General features: G+C 40.7%; 1 protein-coding gene across 1 annotated transcript in view; it reads left to right on the top strand.

Moving 5' to 3' along the window:
* MRPL48 (mitochondrial ribosomal protein L48) overlaps positions 1 to 17,473 on the top strand; it is a 54,823-nt gene that overhangs the window by 26,114 nt on the left and 11,236 nt on the right. Inside the window, exon 5 of the mRNA XM_086340776.1 lies at positions 15,466 to 15,635. Within this exon, the coding sequence (XP_086196902.1) occupies positions 15,466 to 15,635 (170 nt within the window). The remainder of the gene's footprint in view (positions 1 to 15,465; positions 15,636 to 17,473) is intronic.

Here is a 17,473-nt window from a genome sequence, read left to right on the forward strand (position 1 = left end):
GAGTTTCAGCTTTAGCATCAGTCCTTCCGATGAATATTCAGGGTGGATTTCCTTTAGGATTGACTGGTTTGATCCCCTTGCTGTCCAAGGGACTTTCAAGAGTCTTCTCTAGCACCATAGTTCAAATACATCAACTCTTCCACACTCAGCCTTCTTTATGGTCCAACTCTCACATCCATACATGATTACTGGAAAAACCATAGCTTTGACTAGATGGTCCTTTGTCAGCAAAGTAATGTCTCTGCTTTTTAACGTAGTCTAGGTTTGTCATAGCTTTTTTCCCAAGGAGCAAGCGTCTTTTAATTTCATGATTACAGGTGCCATCTGCAGTGATCTTGGAGCCCAAGAAAATAAAGTCTGTCACTGTTTCCATTGTTTCCCCACCTATTTGCCATGAAGTGCTGGGACAGAATGCCAAGATTTTAGTTTTCTGAATGTTGAGTTTAAAGACACGCTTTTTCACTCTCCTCTTTCACCTTCATCAAGATGCTCTTTAATTCCTCTTCACTTTTTGTCGTAAGGGTGGTGTCATTTGCATATCTGAGGTTTTTGATATCTCTTCCAGAAATCTTGATTCCAGCTTGTGCTTCATCCAGCCCGGATTTCACGTGATGTACTCTGCATATAAGTTAAATAAGCAGGGTGACAATATATAGCCTTGATGTACTCTTTTCCCAATTTGGAACTAGTCTGTTGTTCCACTCTAACTGTTGCTTTTTGACCTACAAACAGTATAGTTAGGAAGATTTTGCTGTTCTTACTTGGGGAGATTTCAATGTCATTTTTGGTTCTTTGGCTTAGTTCAATGGTCCCATGAAACCCTGCACATCTCCCATTGTTTCCCACCTTAGCAGAGGTCCAGGACCACTGCATTTGGACCTCAGAAGCCACAAACTTGCCACATTCTTCTGAGCATCATCCTTGTATCAAGGAATTTTGTTAAGAGAAACATTGCCACACCTGAGGCTTGTATTAGGCACCCTCCCAGCAGGAAACAACCCTACTAAACTTTTTCCTTTGTAATGCGAAGAGTACTGAATTGGGAACCAGGAAACTTGTATTCTAGGCTTGGTTCTGCTACTTATTAGCTTTGTGATTTGGGGCAAGTTAACCAACCAGTTCATCCTAAAGATCAGTCCTGGGTGTTCATTGGAAGGACTGATGCTAAAGCTCAAACTCCAATACTTTGGCCACCTCATGTGAAGAGTTGACTCATTGGGAAAGACTCTGATGCTGGGAGGGATTGGTCGGCAGGAGGAGAAGGGGACGACAGAGGATGAGATGGCTGGATGGCATCACCAACTCAATGGACATGAATTTGAGTGAACTCCGGGAGTTGGTGATGGACAGCGAGGCCTGGTGTGCTGATTCATGGGGTCGCAAAGAGTTGGACGTGACTGAACTGAACTGAACTGAACCATACCTCTTTGGGTATGGCTGGCTATGACATTGTATGTAAAATGTTTTCTATGTATGAGTTTTTCTGGGAAGAGAATCCATAGCTTTTGTCAGATTCTTCACAAAGTTTGAGAAACTCTGGATTAGAATATCTTCAAGAGTCTCTTAGCTCTGATATCATGTAACTCCATCATGCCATCTTTTTCCAAGATCTATTACATTCTAGGTACCGTTGGGGGTACCTTGCCTATTCAGACTGAGTTGCAATAAAGTTTTATAGTATGAAAGAGCAAGACCTGGTTTATGCTCACAGGGAGCTGATAAACCACTAGAGATAAGACACAAATAACTATGCTCCCAAGCAGAAAGTGACAAGTGCTAAAAGGAGGATACAAAGTGCTTTTAAAATTCAGAAGAAGGAGTGATTTACACCCTTTCTGAGTTGTGACGCCTTAGAGTAAGTTCTTGGAGTTGTTTTATTTTGGAATATTCTCCTTCTAAAAGTCTTACATAAATTAGCAGGAAATAAAATTAGTTTTGTTTGGGTGTGAGTTTTTTGCTTTTTTAAACTTCTTGGGATCCTCTCTCATAGATAATTTTCTGTGTATACCATGCTCTGACCCACTCCTTGGCTTTTTATAAAAGGAAGCTTAATGACATATCTAATGCCATCTGTCCCATCTTTCTCTCCAGCTTCCTTTCCCATCTCATGGATCATCATACTGTTTCGAGACCTCTCACATGCTGTTCTGTCTACTTGCAAGACTTTCCTTCTTGGGTAATACATCCTGAACCTTTAAATCCCATTGAGGAATATAGGATGAGAAGGGGGAAAACAAATCTCCCTCTTTGAGAAACCTCCAATTCCCTGCACTGGGTTACTTCTCCTACCATGAACAAGGGGTTCCTTGTGCTTCCTCTGTTGTAGGACTTGCTGCTCTATTTTAACCCTGTTTTGATGACTGTTTCTACGCCTAAACAATGAGCATCCTTAGGGTAGAGGCCTTGTCTCATGTTTCTTCTGTATCCTCAGTGTCCAGCCCAGGGCCTGGCATCAAGTAGAGGACAATAAACATTGATTGAACTGAACCTAAATGTGGTTATTGGCGCTACCCCGAGGTTTTGTAAATCAGAACTGGCAAACACGACCCACTGTCTGTAAACAGCTGTCTCCAGCTGACCTTGCTTGCTTGAAAGGAGTGATGCTCCCTTTTGTTAGGGCTGTAGGCTTTTCTCCGGATACTATTCATGTTCCAGGGTGGCTAGCACAATAGTGCTGGCTAGTGGTGGAGGCTGCTCGAGACTCCTTACTTCACGCTTGGGACAGCACAATGAAGACTTTCATCTGCTAGCTCTCAGAGGCCCTGTCCCAAGTCCCTCTCTCTTGTACCCCTGGTAAATTGGACTGGAAAAGCTAGAAGGCATCTTTGGCCTCCTTTCTTTCCCTAAAGTAAGAACCTATAAAGAATAATACACAGCCACAATTCCATTTTTTCTTCTCTGACTCAGGCTGACTCCTCTACTCTATTGAACCCTACAGCCCTGAGACAGGAGTGAATCCTCATGTACAAAGTGGCTAGCGCTTGTCCCTTTTCTGCTGGTATAATCTCTTCATTCCTCCTTCCAAAGGTCCCACGCTCAGTCTTATGACTCCTGAACCTTGAGAAGGAAGAGGCACATCTACTTCACTCAGCTTTCCTTTTCAATACTGGTTTGATCTCTCTCTTGCATGGCCTGGTTCGCTCCCATCCCTCCATCCTGTCCTTGATGCCTCTCTGAGGAGTTAGTGACAGCAGGGGTGAAAACGAAGCTTCCCCCTGGGTGGCAGCATGAGGATGATAGCAAGGATGGGATTCCAGGTCTCGGCACAGACCCAGCCTCCTCCTCAGTGGTTTCCCATTTTTCACCCTGTGCTTCAGGTGCATTTTCTCATACGTCCGTGCCGTCTCATGCCTCTTGTCCCTGTGCATTCGTATCTTCCTTTTTTCCCGCTCATCATCCGAGACCCACCTTGACCTGTGGCAGTGAGGGACCATACTTCAAAGCTTACCTCCAGACGTAGCACTGCGTCTCAGTGTGTGGATCTCATTATTCCTTCAAGGGCCCTGCATCATTCTGTTAAAATTTAAAAGGCTTCAGATTGTTTACAGTGATTTTTATTTGATAAAAATAAGAAGAATGTAGTCCTTCACATTTGTATAGTGCTAGGTCATATCTCCCAAGACCACTTACTTGCCCTCAGCTGTTGTTCAGCCTCCAATCCTAGGGTAATAGCAGCCAAAGAATAAAAGCAATGCCAAGAGGAAGATGTGGGAGGATGAAATAGAGGCAGCATAACTGGCTGTCAGTTTTAGCTGTTATACATTCTATTTTTCAGGCTCTGGGGCAAGAGAGTAAGATTTTTGAACTCAGACAATTTACTTCCTCTTGTAGAATGGCCCCTAGGAAATCAAGATGTCTTTTCTCTTGGAAACTTCATGCTGTTTTGACTGTTGACATAGTGGAGGTGTTTGTCATTTCTGACACCTACTTATTTTGTTGTAGCACTCATAGATTGATCAGCGCTCACAGCCACAAGTCTGTGAGGAGACTGTGGCATCATTCCCAGAAAAATCAGCAGATCAAAACCACTTTATGGTGACAGTCCTAGCTTCCTTGAAACAGAAAAATTGGTTTTGCTGGCCTAGTGACTGTAGGGCTAGACATAGATTTTAGGACTGGCTTACAGAGAGCTGTTTTAAACTGGCATCCATGTTTTCCCTCAAGTCTGCCTCTTGTAACTCACTGAAAAGAACAGCCGGCACTGAGCATCTGCTATGTGCCAGGCACAGTGCTTTGCACAGATGATGCTGTGGTGAGTGGGGCACAGTCTCTTCTTACAAAAACTATAAAGTGGGCTGGGAAGGATAGTGCTCAAAAATGTAACTACAATACATGTGGGGAATGCTTTACTAGAGGAATGAACTAAATGTCAGTGGAGCAAAGCTAAAGGAGCAGTTCTCCCTGAAAAGGCCAGTGGAGGTCTTACAGAGTTCACCTCAACAAACATTTATTTATTTATTTTAAAATTAATTAATTTATTTTAATTGGAGGCTAGTTACTCAACAAACATTTATTAAATACTACCTGTATTCTTGCACTGAGTGCATAAAGTGAACTGACACTCATTTAGGAGTATCCAGTTGCTTGGGGTAGCGGGAAACACTGGGGCTGTAAAAACTATTTTAGAGTTTCCCAGAGCTTTTCCAGGTACAGAGTGATTTCTGTGAAGACCTGACTTTTAGTTTGCGCCATTAGAGCACCCTGGTCTCCAGCCCACTGGGCTCTCATCCTGCCTTGCCTATTCTGCTAAATTACAACAGTGTCAGAGTTTTAGAGAGATTCATATTTGATGTGAATAAAAGTAATGATCTCTTTCCATTTTCAAAGTGCTTTCACGTCCATTATCTCATTGCCTGTCAAACCATAGGCCCTTGGAACACTGGTGATGCTAGAGTGGAACCCCTCTTCAAGTTTAATAATGGCAATCTGCCATATTTTAGAAGATATTAAGCTAATGGATAGAGTTTTCTAAATTTCAAGTTTTTCTCCCATCAGTTTTATTTGATGAAAATAAATGTTAACAGAGAAACTCATATGGTTTCATATTTTTTGAAATGTAGACAACTCCATTTATATAATTAACCATATTTTCTGCTAGTTAAGTCATTCTTGTTTTATATGATGAAAACACATTGATGAGTATTTCATGTGCTTCACAAAGGGAAACATGATTTTTTTTTTTTAAGGCCTTTTGTAACCAACAAATTTGAAAACCATGCTTTTCGATTCACCAACTATCCTGTGAGGTAGACAGGGCAGAAAAGGAAACTGAGGAGGATAAGTGATTTCTCTCTGACAATATATATATTCTGCCAGTAAATAACCAAACTAGAACCAGAATTTAATTAAGTTCAACTCAACATTTAATGTTGCTGGACTCTGCTGCTGCTGCTGCTAAGTCACTTCAGGCATGTCCGACTCTGTGTGACCCCATAGGCGGCAGCCCACCAAGCTCCCCTGTCCCTGGGATTCTCCAGGCAAGAACACTGGAGTGGGTTGCCATTTTCTTCTCCAATGCATGAAAGTGAAAAGTGAAAGTGAAGTCGCTCAGCTGTGTCCAACCCTTAGTGACCCCATGGACTGCAGCCTACCAGGCTCTTCCGTCCATGGGATTTTCCAGACAATAGTACTGGAGTGGGGTGTTGCTGGACTCTAGGAATAGAGAAATGAATGAGACATAATACCTTCTTGTTGAGATAATGATTTTGCTGTCATAATAGGAATTCACTTAATCAAGGGGCTTAAATAAGATAGAGTTTGTTTTTCTGTCATATGAAGTATAGGTAGATATTCCAGCTTTCTGTTTTACAAACGTATCCTACTGCTTTTATCTCATAGTCTGAGATGGCTGCTCCCACTTCAGCCTGCATGTCCACATTCCAGCCTGTAGGCAGGGGAAGGGGAAAGCACGTGCATGAGTTAATGTCCCACTGGCCAGAACTCAGTCATGGAACCATACCCAGCTGCAGGATTGGTTGGGAAATGTAATTTTTATTATGAATGGTCATGTACCCAGGAAAAATTCAGCAGTGCCACGATTAACGGAAAAAGAGAGAATATTGAGAAAACTGGCAGGCTCTGCACACCATCCTTAAAGGGAAAGGCAGAGATTAGGAGAAATGTTTTGGAATTAGGCAGACCCAAGTTAACGATTCTGGAGAAGGCAATGGCACTCCACTCCAGTACTCTTACCTGGAAAATCCCATGGACAGAGGAGCCTGGTAGGCTGCAGCCCATGCTAGGAGTTGAACTCAACTGAGCGACTTCACTTTCACTTTTCACTTTCATGCACTGGAGAAGGAAATGGCAACCCACTCCAGTGTTCTTGCCTGGAGAATCCCAGGGACGGGGGAGCCTGGTGGGCTGCCGTCTATGGGGTCACACAGAGTCGGACATGACTGAAGCGACTTAGCAGCAGCAGTAGCAGCAGCAAGTTAATGATTCAGTTCTTTGCTTACTAGTGTATGTCCTTGGGTAAGTTACTTAACTTTTCCAAGCTGCAATTTTCTGCCTTTCAATAGCTATGTTATTTAAATGTTTTGTGAGGATTAAGTTAAAAAAGAAAGTTTTAAGTACTTAGCACAGTGTCTGAAACATGGAGCCCATGAGTAGTTACTAGTGGTGATAATGATGATGTTGATTGATAGCATTAGTCCTTCTTTTTACAACCCCATAGTACTCTATTTTCCTCCCTCAAGTTATGCATCTTCTTATAATTACTTGTTATATATACGCCTTTTCCAATAGATTGCAAGTTTCAGCAAGCAGAAACTATGGCTGTGTTATTTACTATTATATCTCCATTGCTAACCCTGGTTTGGCTTATCACTTGAGCTTAGTTGCTCAGTGGTGTCTGACTCTGTGAACCCATGGGTTGGACTGTAGCCTGCCAGGCTCCTCTGTCTATGGGGATTCTCCAGGCAAGAATACTGGAGTGGGTTGTCATCCCCTCCTCCAGAGGATCTTTTCAACCTAGGGATTGAACCCATGTCTCCCACATTGCAGATGGATTCTTTACCATCTGAGCCACCAGGGAAGCCCTGGCTTATCACTAGTGGTCAGAAAATATTTGTTGAATAAATGGATACATGTGCTAAGTGATAGTGGTGTCTAAAGGAAAGAGGGTTGCTATGGGAACATGTAAGCATAGTACCTACCTCAGCATGAGGAATGAGGGAAGGCTTCCTGAAAGAGCATGAATGGAGTCTTAAAAAATGACTAGACTAGGAGGGACTTCCTTGGTGGTCCAGTGGTTAAGACTGCATTTCCATTGCAAGGAGCACAGGTTCCATCCCTGGTCAGGGGAAGAATGACTAGGAGTTCCTCACATTGAGGGTGTTGGGTGAAGAGTCAAACTCTCTGCAGGAAGGGGAAACATTCTGGGCAAAAGTGGGAATTCATTGATCCTGGAGATGCAGTTGGGAAACTTTAAGCAGTTTGTGTTAATCTTGGAATCTTGAGGAGGCACATAGAAGATGATGGGACATGAGACCTGAGAAGTAGACATGTCTCGATCAACTTTTTAAAAAGATACCATTTATATTGAGTAACTGCTGTACACTCTTTTTTTTTTTTAAACTTTACATAATTGTATTAGTTTTGCCAAATATCAAAATGAATCCACCACAGGTATACATGTGTTCCCCATCCTGAACCCTCCTCCCTCCTCCCTCCCCATACCATCCCTCTGGGTCGTCCCAGTGCACTAGCCCCAAGCATCCAGTATCGTGCATCGAACCTGGACTGGCATCTCATTTCATACATGATATTTTACATGTTTCAATGCCATTCTCCCAAATCTTCCCACCCTCTCCCTCTCCCACAGAGTCCATAAGACTGTTCTATACATCAGTGTCTCTTTTGCTGTCTTGTACACAGGGTTATTGTTACCATCCTTCTAAATGTATACTCTTATATGTTATACAAAAAACCTAGGAGTATTGACTTGCTCATTGTCCTTTCAGGCTCAACCACCTGAGGTCATTGCTTTTGGGTTTTAATTGCCATGGTGCAGCAAGGTAGCTTGTGCTGAACTTGCCATGGGAGGTGGCCTACTCATTATGATTAAATTGAGAGGGTTGGTGCTTTTGTGTATATCTATCCTTCTCTCAACTGTAAGCTCCTTTAGAGTTGGGACTGTGTTTTCTCTTTGGTGTCTTTCCTTAGAGTGGTTGAATCAGTACTTTGCATACAACGGGGGTTTAATGAGTGCCTCATTCTGTGAAGCATACCAATAGGAGCATGCTTCTGTCCAATAATAATAATAATAATAATAATAATGTCCTATCTTGTCCTATCTGTGTACATTACTCAGTCTTTCTTTAAAGATATCATTTATTGAGCAACTACTATATACCAGATCATGTCATCACTATGTGCCAGGCTTTTAAAAGCATTATTTCACTTTATAGTATTACAAATGATATAATTTAATCCTCAGATATACTGTGGTAATTAAGGGCCCTGTTTGAGGAATCTAAGACAGATTAAATGACTTGCCCAAGTGACAATAATTTCCAGAGCCAATATTTGAACTAAGGATGGTCAGAATCCATCTAATGTCCACACTATTTCCATTTCACAAAAATTCACTATTTTGAGCTTCACAGAAACCTTAGGTGTTGAGATTGACACCTAGAGAGGTTACTCAGTGTCATGTAGTGACTAAGCAGACGGTATTTGAGCCAAGATTTTCTTTTCTTTCTTTCTGACCGTGCTACACAGCATGTGGGATCTTAGTTCCCCAACCAGGGATCAAACCAATGCCCCCTGAAGTGGAAGTATGGTGTCTTAACCACTGGACTTCCAGGGAAGCCCCCCAGATTTTCTTGGGCTTCCATCTTAGTCAAGTGCTCTCTATGCAGTACCAGGCTGCCAACCCCATCAGGGCCATGCCTTCTGTCTGGTATATGTTTATTGAGTGTGCTACATCAAGTTAGCATGTTTATGTTAGTTATAAACATAACCACTTGATATCTGTGTACCTTATAGCTTATTATGGACTGTTCAGAGTACCATCACCAAAATTGTTTAAGTCCCAGGTGTAATTTTTTAAATTTCCATCACTAGAATTCCTGGAAGTATATATGCTGCGGGCCTGTCAGCTTTTCATTTGAGGATTAAGAAGATACAATTTCAGCTCAATTCCAGAAAAATAAATGACCCAATCAAAAAATTGGCCAAAGAACTAAATAAAGGTGAAAAGACAGCCTTCAGAATGGGAGAAAATAATAGCAAATGAACCAACTGACAAACAACTAATCTCAAAAATATACAAGCAACTCCTGCAGCTCAATTCCAGAAAAATAAATGACCCAATCAAAAAATGGGCCAAAGAACTAAATAAAAGAAGATACAATTTCTTCCCAACTTTCCCACCCTGGAGAATGCAGTGTATAGTGATAGGTGGATACTATTATTATAATTTTGGAGGAAACTAGAGGAGAGAGCTTGGGTTTAGGGCCACAGACTTCTAGCCATGGCTAGACATAAAGTGGTTGCCTTTTCCATTTCCTTACTGTTGTAACCTTTAAACAAGTCATTTCCCCATTCTAGACCTTGACTTCCCCCTTATATAAAATTAGGGGAAAAAGGAAGGAGAAACTAATTTATCTCTAAGATACCTTCCAGCTGTAACAGTCCATGATTCTAATCTGACCCCTTTCTCTATCTGTTCTTTGCCAGCAAAGTTTCCCAGTAACCCTGGCCAAATACAACATCCTTTCAGAGGACCCTTCAGAGGACCTCAGTTTTCTGTCTGTAAAATAGGAGTAATATGGATATTTTTGTACAAAAATGGTTTAGTGATTTATCCCATGACCCATTTGGGGCATCATAGTGTACTCCTTCAGGGATCTAAGGATATCTGCCCTGGGCCATCCCACAGTGAATCCAGGTCAGTCACAGCAGTATACAGTTTGATGGTAGATAGCACTCCATCTTCCCTACCACCTTTTTCCTAGCCTCCATTCATTTTCTGCCTAATTCTCCTTCACAGGCAGGCAGGGTAACCTTCCCAAAACACAGCTCTAGTCATATACATCCCTAGCACAGATATCTTTAATAGCTCCCCATGGCAGTCATGAAGGTCTGAACTCAGGCAGTAAGAATAGAAAGGAAAGGATAAGAAAGATTGTGAAGGTAAAATGATAGGAACTGGTATCTGAAATTTCATGCACTCAAACTCTTGCTGGCTATGTTGTGCCCTGGCTCAGAACTGAAATATAATATCACAATGGGCTCCTGATGGTGTGGATCGGTCCAGACAGATCTAGGTTAACATGGAAAAGCAGATGAGATGCCAAGAGGGATACTAGAATCAACCTTCTTCTTTTTGTTCTCCTAAAGCAACACCTTTGAAGAGCCCTGGCATTTTCCCTGGTTAAGAAAAGCCTCCTGCAGGCTTTGAAGAAGCTCCTCCCTTCTTTGCTGGAAAATTTCAGCCGCACCTTATTGCATTCTGACTTTAACATTCTTCACAGCTCCTACTGCAGTGCTGTCATGATGAGAAGTCTGAATTGCTGCATTTGGCCTCAGGTATGGTGGGCTCTGCACCACCACACCTGCACCTTGATGGTTGGTTGATAGAAGTTGGCCTCTCACTCATAGCAAAGTCTAGGACCCTGGGGTGATTACCCTGTTAAGAACTTTAATAATGCAGAGGCTACGATGGAAAAATTTCTGCAATGGGAGTCAGGAGGTCTGGGTTAGTTCCTAGGATCTGTCCTGTGTGGCTCTCTGATTCCGGGGGACGTATTTAATCTCTGTGGGCTTCATATTCTTTCCCTGCAAAGATGAAAAACTGGGACAAAGTTATCTCTAAATGCCATCTTGTTCTAAAATTCTAAACTAGTGATTCATTGCACGTTTTGTCTCTGTTGGCCCCTGTGCTAGATATGAGGAATATGAAAACAAAAAATAATAATAAAAGTTAATGCATACTGAGTGTTTAAATATGTGCCATGGATTGAATTAAGTATATACAATGTTTTGTTCAGTTCTCAGAATATCCCTATGAGACTAGGTTTATCATCAGTTTTACTGGCCTTGTGAAAGGACCATTTCTTGGTCCTCCCCATCCCCGCCCCCGCGCCCCAGGTTGGGCCCCTGCTCTCTTAAACTGACCTGGAGAGCAGCAATATGAGAGACCCATTCTAGGTGCTCAGCCAGAAACAACTCTGCTGTGGCAATAACTAGGCTGCTGGCTAATAATAGTGGTGACTTAAGACATGTAAATAGATTGCCCCTCCTCACTATTTCTTAAAAAAATTTTTTTTTCTACCAACTAGCAAGACTTACATTAAATCCCCAGTAATTAGGACAGTGTGGTATTAGCTGAAGAATAGACAAATAGCCCACTGGAACAGAATAAAGAATATAGAAACAGATCTAAGTATCTATGAACATTTAGCATATGACCGTTCATTATATGACAACACTGATTGCAGTGGTTGTATCCAACACTGGATTGGACAGTCATGTGACAAAAGCTGACTTGACTCCTACTGCACACTGTACACAAAAAGCATTTAAAATTTTTGTAGATCTAAATGTAAATATTATAATTATCAAACTTCTGGGGGGTAACATACAAAAATATACTCATGATCTTAAACTAAGCAAAGATTTCTTAAATAGGACACAAAAGTCATTACAACTATACAAGAAAAAAATGAGTAAATTGGACTACATTAAAAAACAAGAATTTATGCTCAAAATGCACCATTAAAAAGTGAAAAAGGAAGATACAGGGAGGAAGAGGATATTTGTAACATGTACATTTAACAAAGGATCATATCTAGAATATAGAAGGAACCTCTACAAATCATTAAGAGAAAGGAAGACCACCCAATCTAAAAAATGGGCAAAATACTTGAATAAACAGGTTACAAAAGAGAATATCCAAATGGCCGGTGGCCTTAATGGAAATGTGCTCCAGTTCAGTAGACTTAAAGGAAATGCAAGTTAAAAGTCTCAGTGCATTACCACTTCATACCAACCAGAATGGGTGAAAGAAACCAACCGGAAAACCTGACTATACTCGGTTTTATAAATACTGGCAAGAATGTAAAGCACCTAGAACTCTTAAGTACTCTGGTGGGAGTCTAAACTGGAAACGATTTTAAAAAACTGTTTGAGAGAACTATTAAAGATGAACCTCTGCACAGGTTCTGGGTATATCCCCAATGCAAATGCATACACGTGTTCACTGAGAGATAGATGCAGAAACGTTTGTAGCAATACTGTTCATCGTGGTCCACACTGGAAACAACTCTAATTTGAAACAACTCTAATTTCTACCTTCAGTAAAAAGTATAAATAAGTTATAGCATATTCATATAAATAAACTACTAGGGCAATGGGAAGTAAAGAATTACTGTTTCATCTAAAAATGATGAATCTTGCAAACATAATCAGTTAAAGAAGCTGTACACAAAAGAGAACCTAGTATATTATTCCATTTTCACATATTTAAAAAATAGGCAAAGTAACCCTTTGGTTTTGGAAGTCAGAATAGTGGTTTGCCCATTTGGGGGACGGGATACTTTTGGGGTGCTGGTAGTGATGTGTTTCTTATTCAAGATACTGTTTATACAAGTGTTTTCAGTTTGTGAAAATTCATTGAGCTGTGTACTTATTTATGCAATTTTCATATGAATGTTGTTCAGTTGCGAAGTTGTGTCAGACTCTCTGTGACCCCATGGACTGCAGCACACCAGGCTTCCCTGTCCTCTATCTCCCAGAGTTTGCTCAAATTCATGTCCATTGAGTCAGTGATGCTATCTAAACATCAAATCGTGTGCTGCCGTCTTCTCTTCCTGCCTTCAATCTTTCCCACCATTAGGGTCTTTTTTAATGAGTCAGCTCTTCGCATCAGGTGGCCAAAGTATTGGGGCTTCAGCTTCAGCATTAGTTCTTCCAATGAATATTCAGGTTTTTATTTCCTTCAGAATTGACTGGTTTGATTTCCTTGCAGTCCAAGGGACTTTAAAGAGCCTTTTCCAGTACCACAGTTCGAAAGTACCAATTCTTTGGTGCTCAGCCTTCTTTATGGTTCAACTCTCACATCCATACATATCTACTGGAAAAACCATAGCTTTGACTATATGGACATTTGTCAGCAAAGAGATGTCTCTGCTTTTCAATATGCTGTCTAGGTTTGTCATAGCTTTCCTTCCAAAGAGCAAGATTATTTTAATATCACAAGAATATTATATTGTAAAAACATTTTGACTTAAAAATTTTAAAAAACAAGGTAGATTTTAAGATTCTAACTTTGAATGGATAAAAGATTCATATTATTAAAAATTCAAAAAATATAGAAGGGAAATAGTTTAAAAGTCTCCTTTCCACACCTGTTGCCCAGCCATCCAGTTCCCTTCCTCATAGGTTACCAATAGTATTAGTCTTTTTGTGTATCCTTCCAGAGTTATTTTTTAATATGCAAGCAAATACATATGTAAGTAGTTAAACATACACACATCTATTCTTCCCTGCTTACCCTTTTTATATGTATGGCAATATTCTGAACACATTATTCTACAGTCTGCTTTTGTCGTTTATCTTAAAAATCTTTCTATATCACTACATAAAGAAGTTCTTTATTTCTTCTTACAGCTGCATAATGTACTACTGAAAGAATGTGCCATGATTTATTTAATAGATTCCCCTCCTGATGGGCATTTAGGTTAAATTATTTCTGGTTGAGAAGCTTTCTTGATCCTGATCTATGTTGTGTTACATATCTATTTTTCCAGGCCTCATTTTAATTTTTTACAGCAGTTTGAACAGGTTGATCTGTAGTAAAGCAGTACTTTATATGAAATAAAAGGATAGAAATAAAATAATTTTTCTGCCTTTAAATTTTTAAATGGAGAAGGCAATGGCACCCCACTCCAGTACTCCTGCCTGGAAAATCCCATGGACGGAGGAGCCTGGTGGGCTGCAGTCCATGGGGTCGCTAAGAGTCAGACACGACTGAGTGACTTCACTTTACTTTTCACTTTTATGCATTGGAGAAGGAAATGGCAACCCACTCCAGTATTCTTGCCTGGAGAATCTCAGCGACAGGGGAGCCTGGTGGGCTGCAGTCTATGGGGTCACACAGAGTCAGACACGACTGAAGTGACTTACAGCAGTGACTTACCAGCAAACTTTTAAAAGAAAGGCTGTCTAAATAATTGGACTGCAGAATTTCAAAGCTAGGAAGGCTGGCAGAGAACTAATTTTGTGCTTTCTTGTGATTGATTTCCTTAATATTCTGATGAAAGTTAAGGATTTTCTCCTTAGAAAAATACACACACATGTAAAATTTTGCACATAAGTTTTGGGGTTGACAAACCCCTTAAAATTCCTCTATGGGTTCTAGATTAAGAATCTGTTGGGACTTCCCTGGTGGTCCAATTAAGAATCCCACTGCCAGTGCAGGGACATGGGTTCAATCCCTGGTCTTGCAAGATTCCACATGCCACGGGGTAACTAAGCCCTTGTGCCACAACTACTGGGCCTGCACTCTAGAGCTCGTTCTTTACAAGAGAAGCCTCCACACTGAGAAGCCCACGCACCACAACTAAAGAGTAGCTCACCGCAACGAAAGAAAGCCTGCATGCAGCAGTGAAAACCCAGCGCAGCCAAGAAGAAATAAATGTAAAAAAAGGAGAAAGAGTTTTTAAAAAAAAAAAAAAAAAAGGAATCTGTTGGGAATTCCCTGGTGGTCCAGTATTTAGGACTCTGTGCTCTCACTGCCAAGGGCCTAGGTTCATGTCCAACTCTTTGCGACCCTGGAGTTCTCCAGGCCAGAATTCTGGAGTGGGTAGCCTATCCCTTCTCCAACAGATCTTCCCAACCCAGGAATCGAACCAGGGTCTCCTGAATTGCAGGTGGATTCTTTACCAACTGAGCTATCAGGGAAGCCGAAATAAATAAATAAAATTTTGAAAAAGAGAAAGAATTCTTAAAAAAAAAAAAAATCTGTCAGGAATTCCCTGGTGGTCCAGTGGTTAGGACTCTACTCTCATTGCGGAGGGCCTAGGTTCAATCCCTGACCAGGGAACTAAAATCCGACAAGCTGCACAGGCAGCCAAAAAAAGAGAAACTCCTCAAGAATCTGTTATCTAGTATAACCCCGGTGATATAAAAATTGGGAAACTGAGGGCCAGAGATGGAAAGTGAGTCTCAAAACTAGTTAATGGCAGAAGACAGTCACATGTATTTATGTTAAATAACTGCCAGCAATATTTCCTCTGCTTTCACTGACTGATGCTACAGCCCAGAATGGCAAGGGAGGCTGCCCATTCCCACCTAGGAAAAGTTCAGTTTGTAGGTAGGGTAATCAGAGAGAAACATGGTAAACAAATTTAATTGAAAGATTGATTTATATATATATACATGTATATATCAAGATGGTATTGTTAGAATTTCTTGTATAATACTTTGACTTTTCTTTCTCTTTTGTTTTGTGTTCAGCCCAAAAAGAAGAAGGGAAAAGTGGAAATAAGAGCCATTAATGTGGGGACAGATTATGAATATGGGACTTTAAACATTCACCTGATTGCATATGACATGGCCCTGACAGAGAGTTATGCCCAGTATGTTCACAACCTCTGCAATCATCTCTCCATTAAAGTCGAGGAAAGGTATGAAAGATGCCTTTGCATGGGATGTTCTTGGTGTGGGTAGCATGCTCTACTTTGTTGTTGTTAAATGAGATATAATTTTTGTTTTGAGAAATAATTTACATGTAGTAAAATTGACTCTTTTTAGGTATATAGTTTGGCACAATCAAAATACAGAACAGCTCCATTAAGTTTTAAAAAGTTCCTTGGTGCCTGAGGTGTAGTTACTCTCCTCTGTCTTGCCTCTAGAGTCCCTGGCAACCACTGATTGATTTCCTGTCCCTTTTGTTTTAAGTTCTCCAGAATACCATATAAATGGAATGATACAGTATGCAGCTGTTTGTTTCTGGCCTCTTTCACTTAGCATAATGGATTTAAGATTTATCTGGGGTTTTGCAGACATGCCTTTATTCTGAATATCTATTCAGTATTCCATTAATTCTGATTATCTGTTCAGAATTCTGAATAGTTTTCCATTAAATGGTAAACCTTAATTGGTTTATGCCTTCACTGGTTGATATATATTTGGATTCTTTCTAGTTTATTGGTAATTATGAATAAAGCAAATAGATTCAAAATAAATAAATACATTCAAGGGATTAGATCTGATAGACAGAGTGCCTGAAGAACTATGGACGGAGGTTCATGACATTGTACAGGAGGCACGGATCAAGACCATCCCCAAGAAAAAGAAATGCAAAAAAGCAAAATGGGTGTCTGAGGAGGCCTTACAAATAGCTGTGAAAAGATGGAAAGCAAAAAGCAAAGGAGAAAAGGAAAGATATATCCATTTGAATGCAGAGTTCCAAAGAATAGCAAGGAGAAATAAGAAAGCCTTCCTCGGTGATCAATGCAAAGAAATAGAGGAAAACAACAGAATGGAAAAGACTAGAGATCTCTTCAAGAAAATCAGAGATACCAAGGGAACATTTTCTGCAAAGATGGGCTCAATAAAGGACAGAAATGGTATGGACCTAACAGAAGCAGAAGATATTAAGAAGAGGTGGCAAGAATACACAGAAGAACTGTACAAAAAAGATCTTCTCGATAAAGGACAGTATGGTAGGGACCTAACAGAAGCTGAAGATATTAAGAAGAGGTGGCAAGAATACACAGAAGAACTGTACAAAAAAGATCTTCACAACCAAGATAATCACGATGGTGTGATCACTCACCTAGAGCCAGACATCCTGGAATGTGAAGTCAAGTGGGCCTTAGGAAGCATCACTACGAACAAAGCTAGTGGAGGTGATGGAATCCCAGTTGAGCTATTTCAAATCCTGAAAGATGATGCTGTGAAAGTGCTGCACTCAATATGCCAGCAAATTTGGAAAACTCAGCAGTGGCCACAGGACTGGAAAAGGTCAGTTTTCATTCCAATCCCAAAGAAAGGCAATGCCAAAGAATGCTCAAACTACTGCACAATTGCACTCATCTCACATGCTAGTAAAGTAATGCTCAAAATTCTCCAAGCCAGGCTTCAGCAATGGGTGAACTGTGAACTTCCAGATGTTCAAGCTGGTTTTAGAAAAGGCAGAGGAACCAGAGATCAAATTGCCAACATCCGCTGGATCATGGAAAAAGCAAGAGAGTTCCAGAAAAACATCTATTTCTGCTTTATTGACTATGCCAAAGCCTTTGACTGTGGGGATCACAATAAACTATGGAAAATTCTGAAAGAGATGGGAATACCAGACCACCTGACCTGCCTCTTGAGAAACCTTTATGCAGGTCAGGAAGCAACAGTTAGAACTGGACATGGAACAACAGACTGGTTCCAAATTGGAAAAGAAGTACATCAAGGCTGTATATTGTCACCCTGCTTATTTAACTTGTATGCAGAGTACATCATGAGAAAT

Source organism: Bos grunniens, chromosome 15 (assembly GCF_055505025.1).
Source record: "Bos grunniens cultivar Pamir isolate PY7600 chromosome 15, Bosgru_T2T1.0, whole genome shotgun sequence".
NCBI classification, from domain to species: Eukaryota; Metazoa; Chordata; class Mammalia; order Artiodactyla; family Bovidae; genus Bos; species Bos grunniens.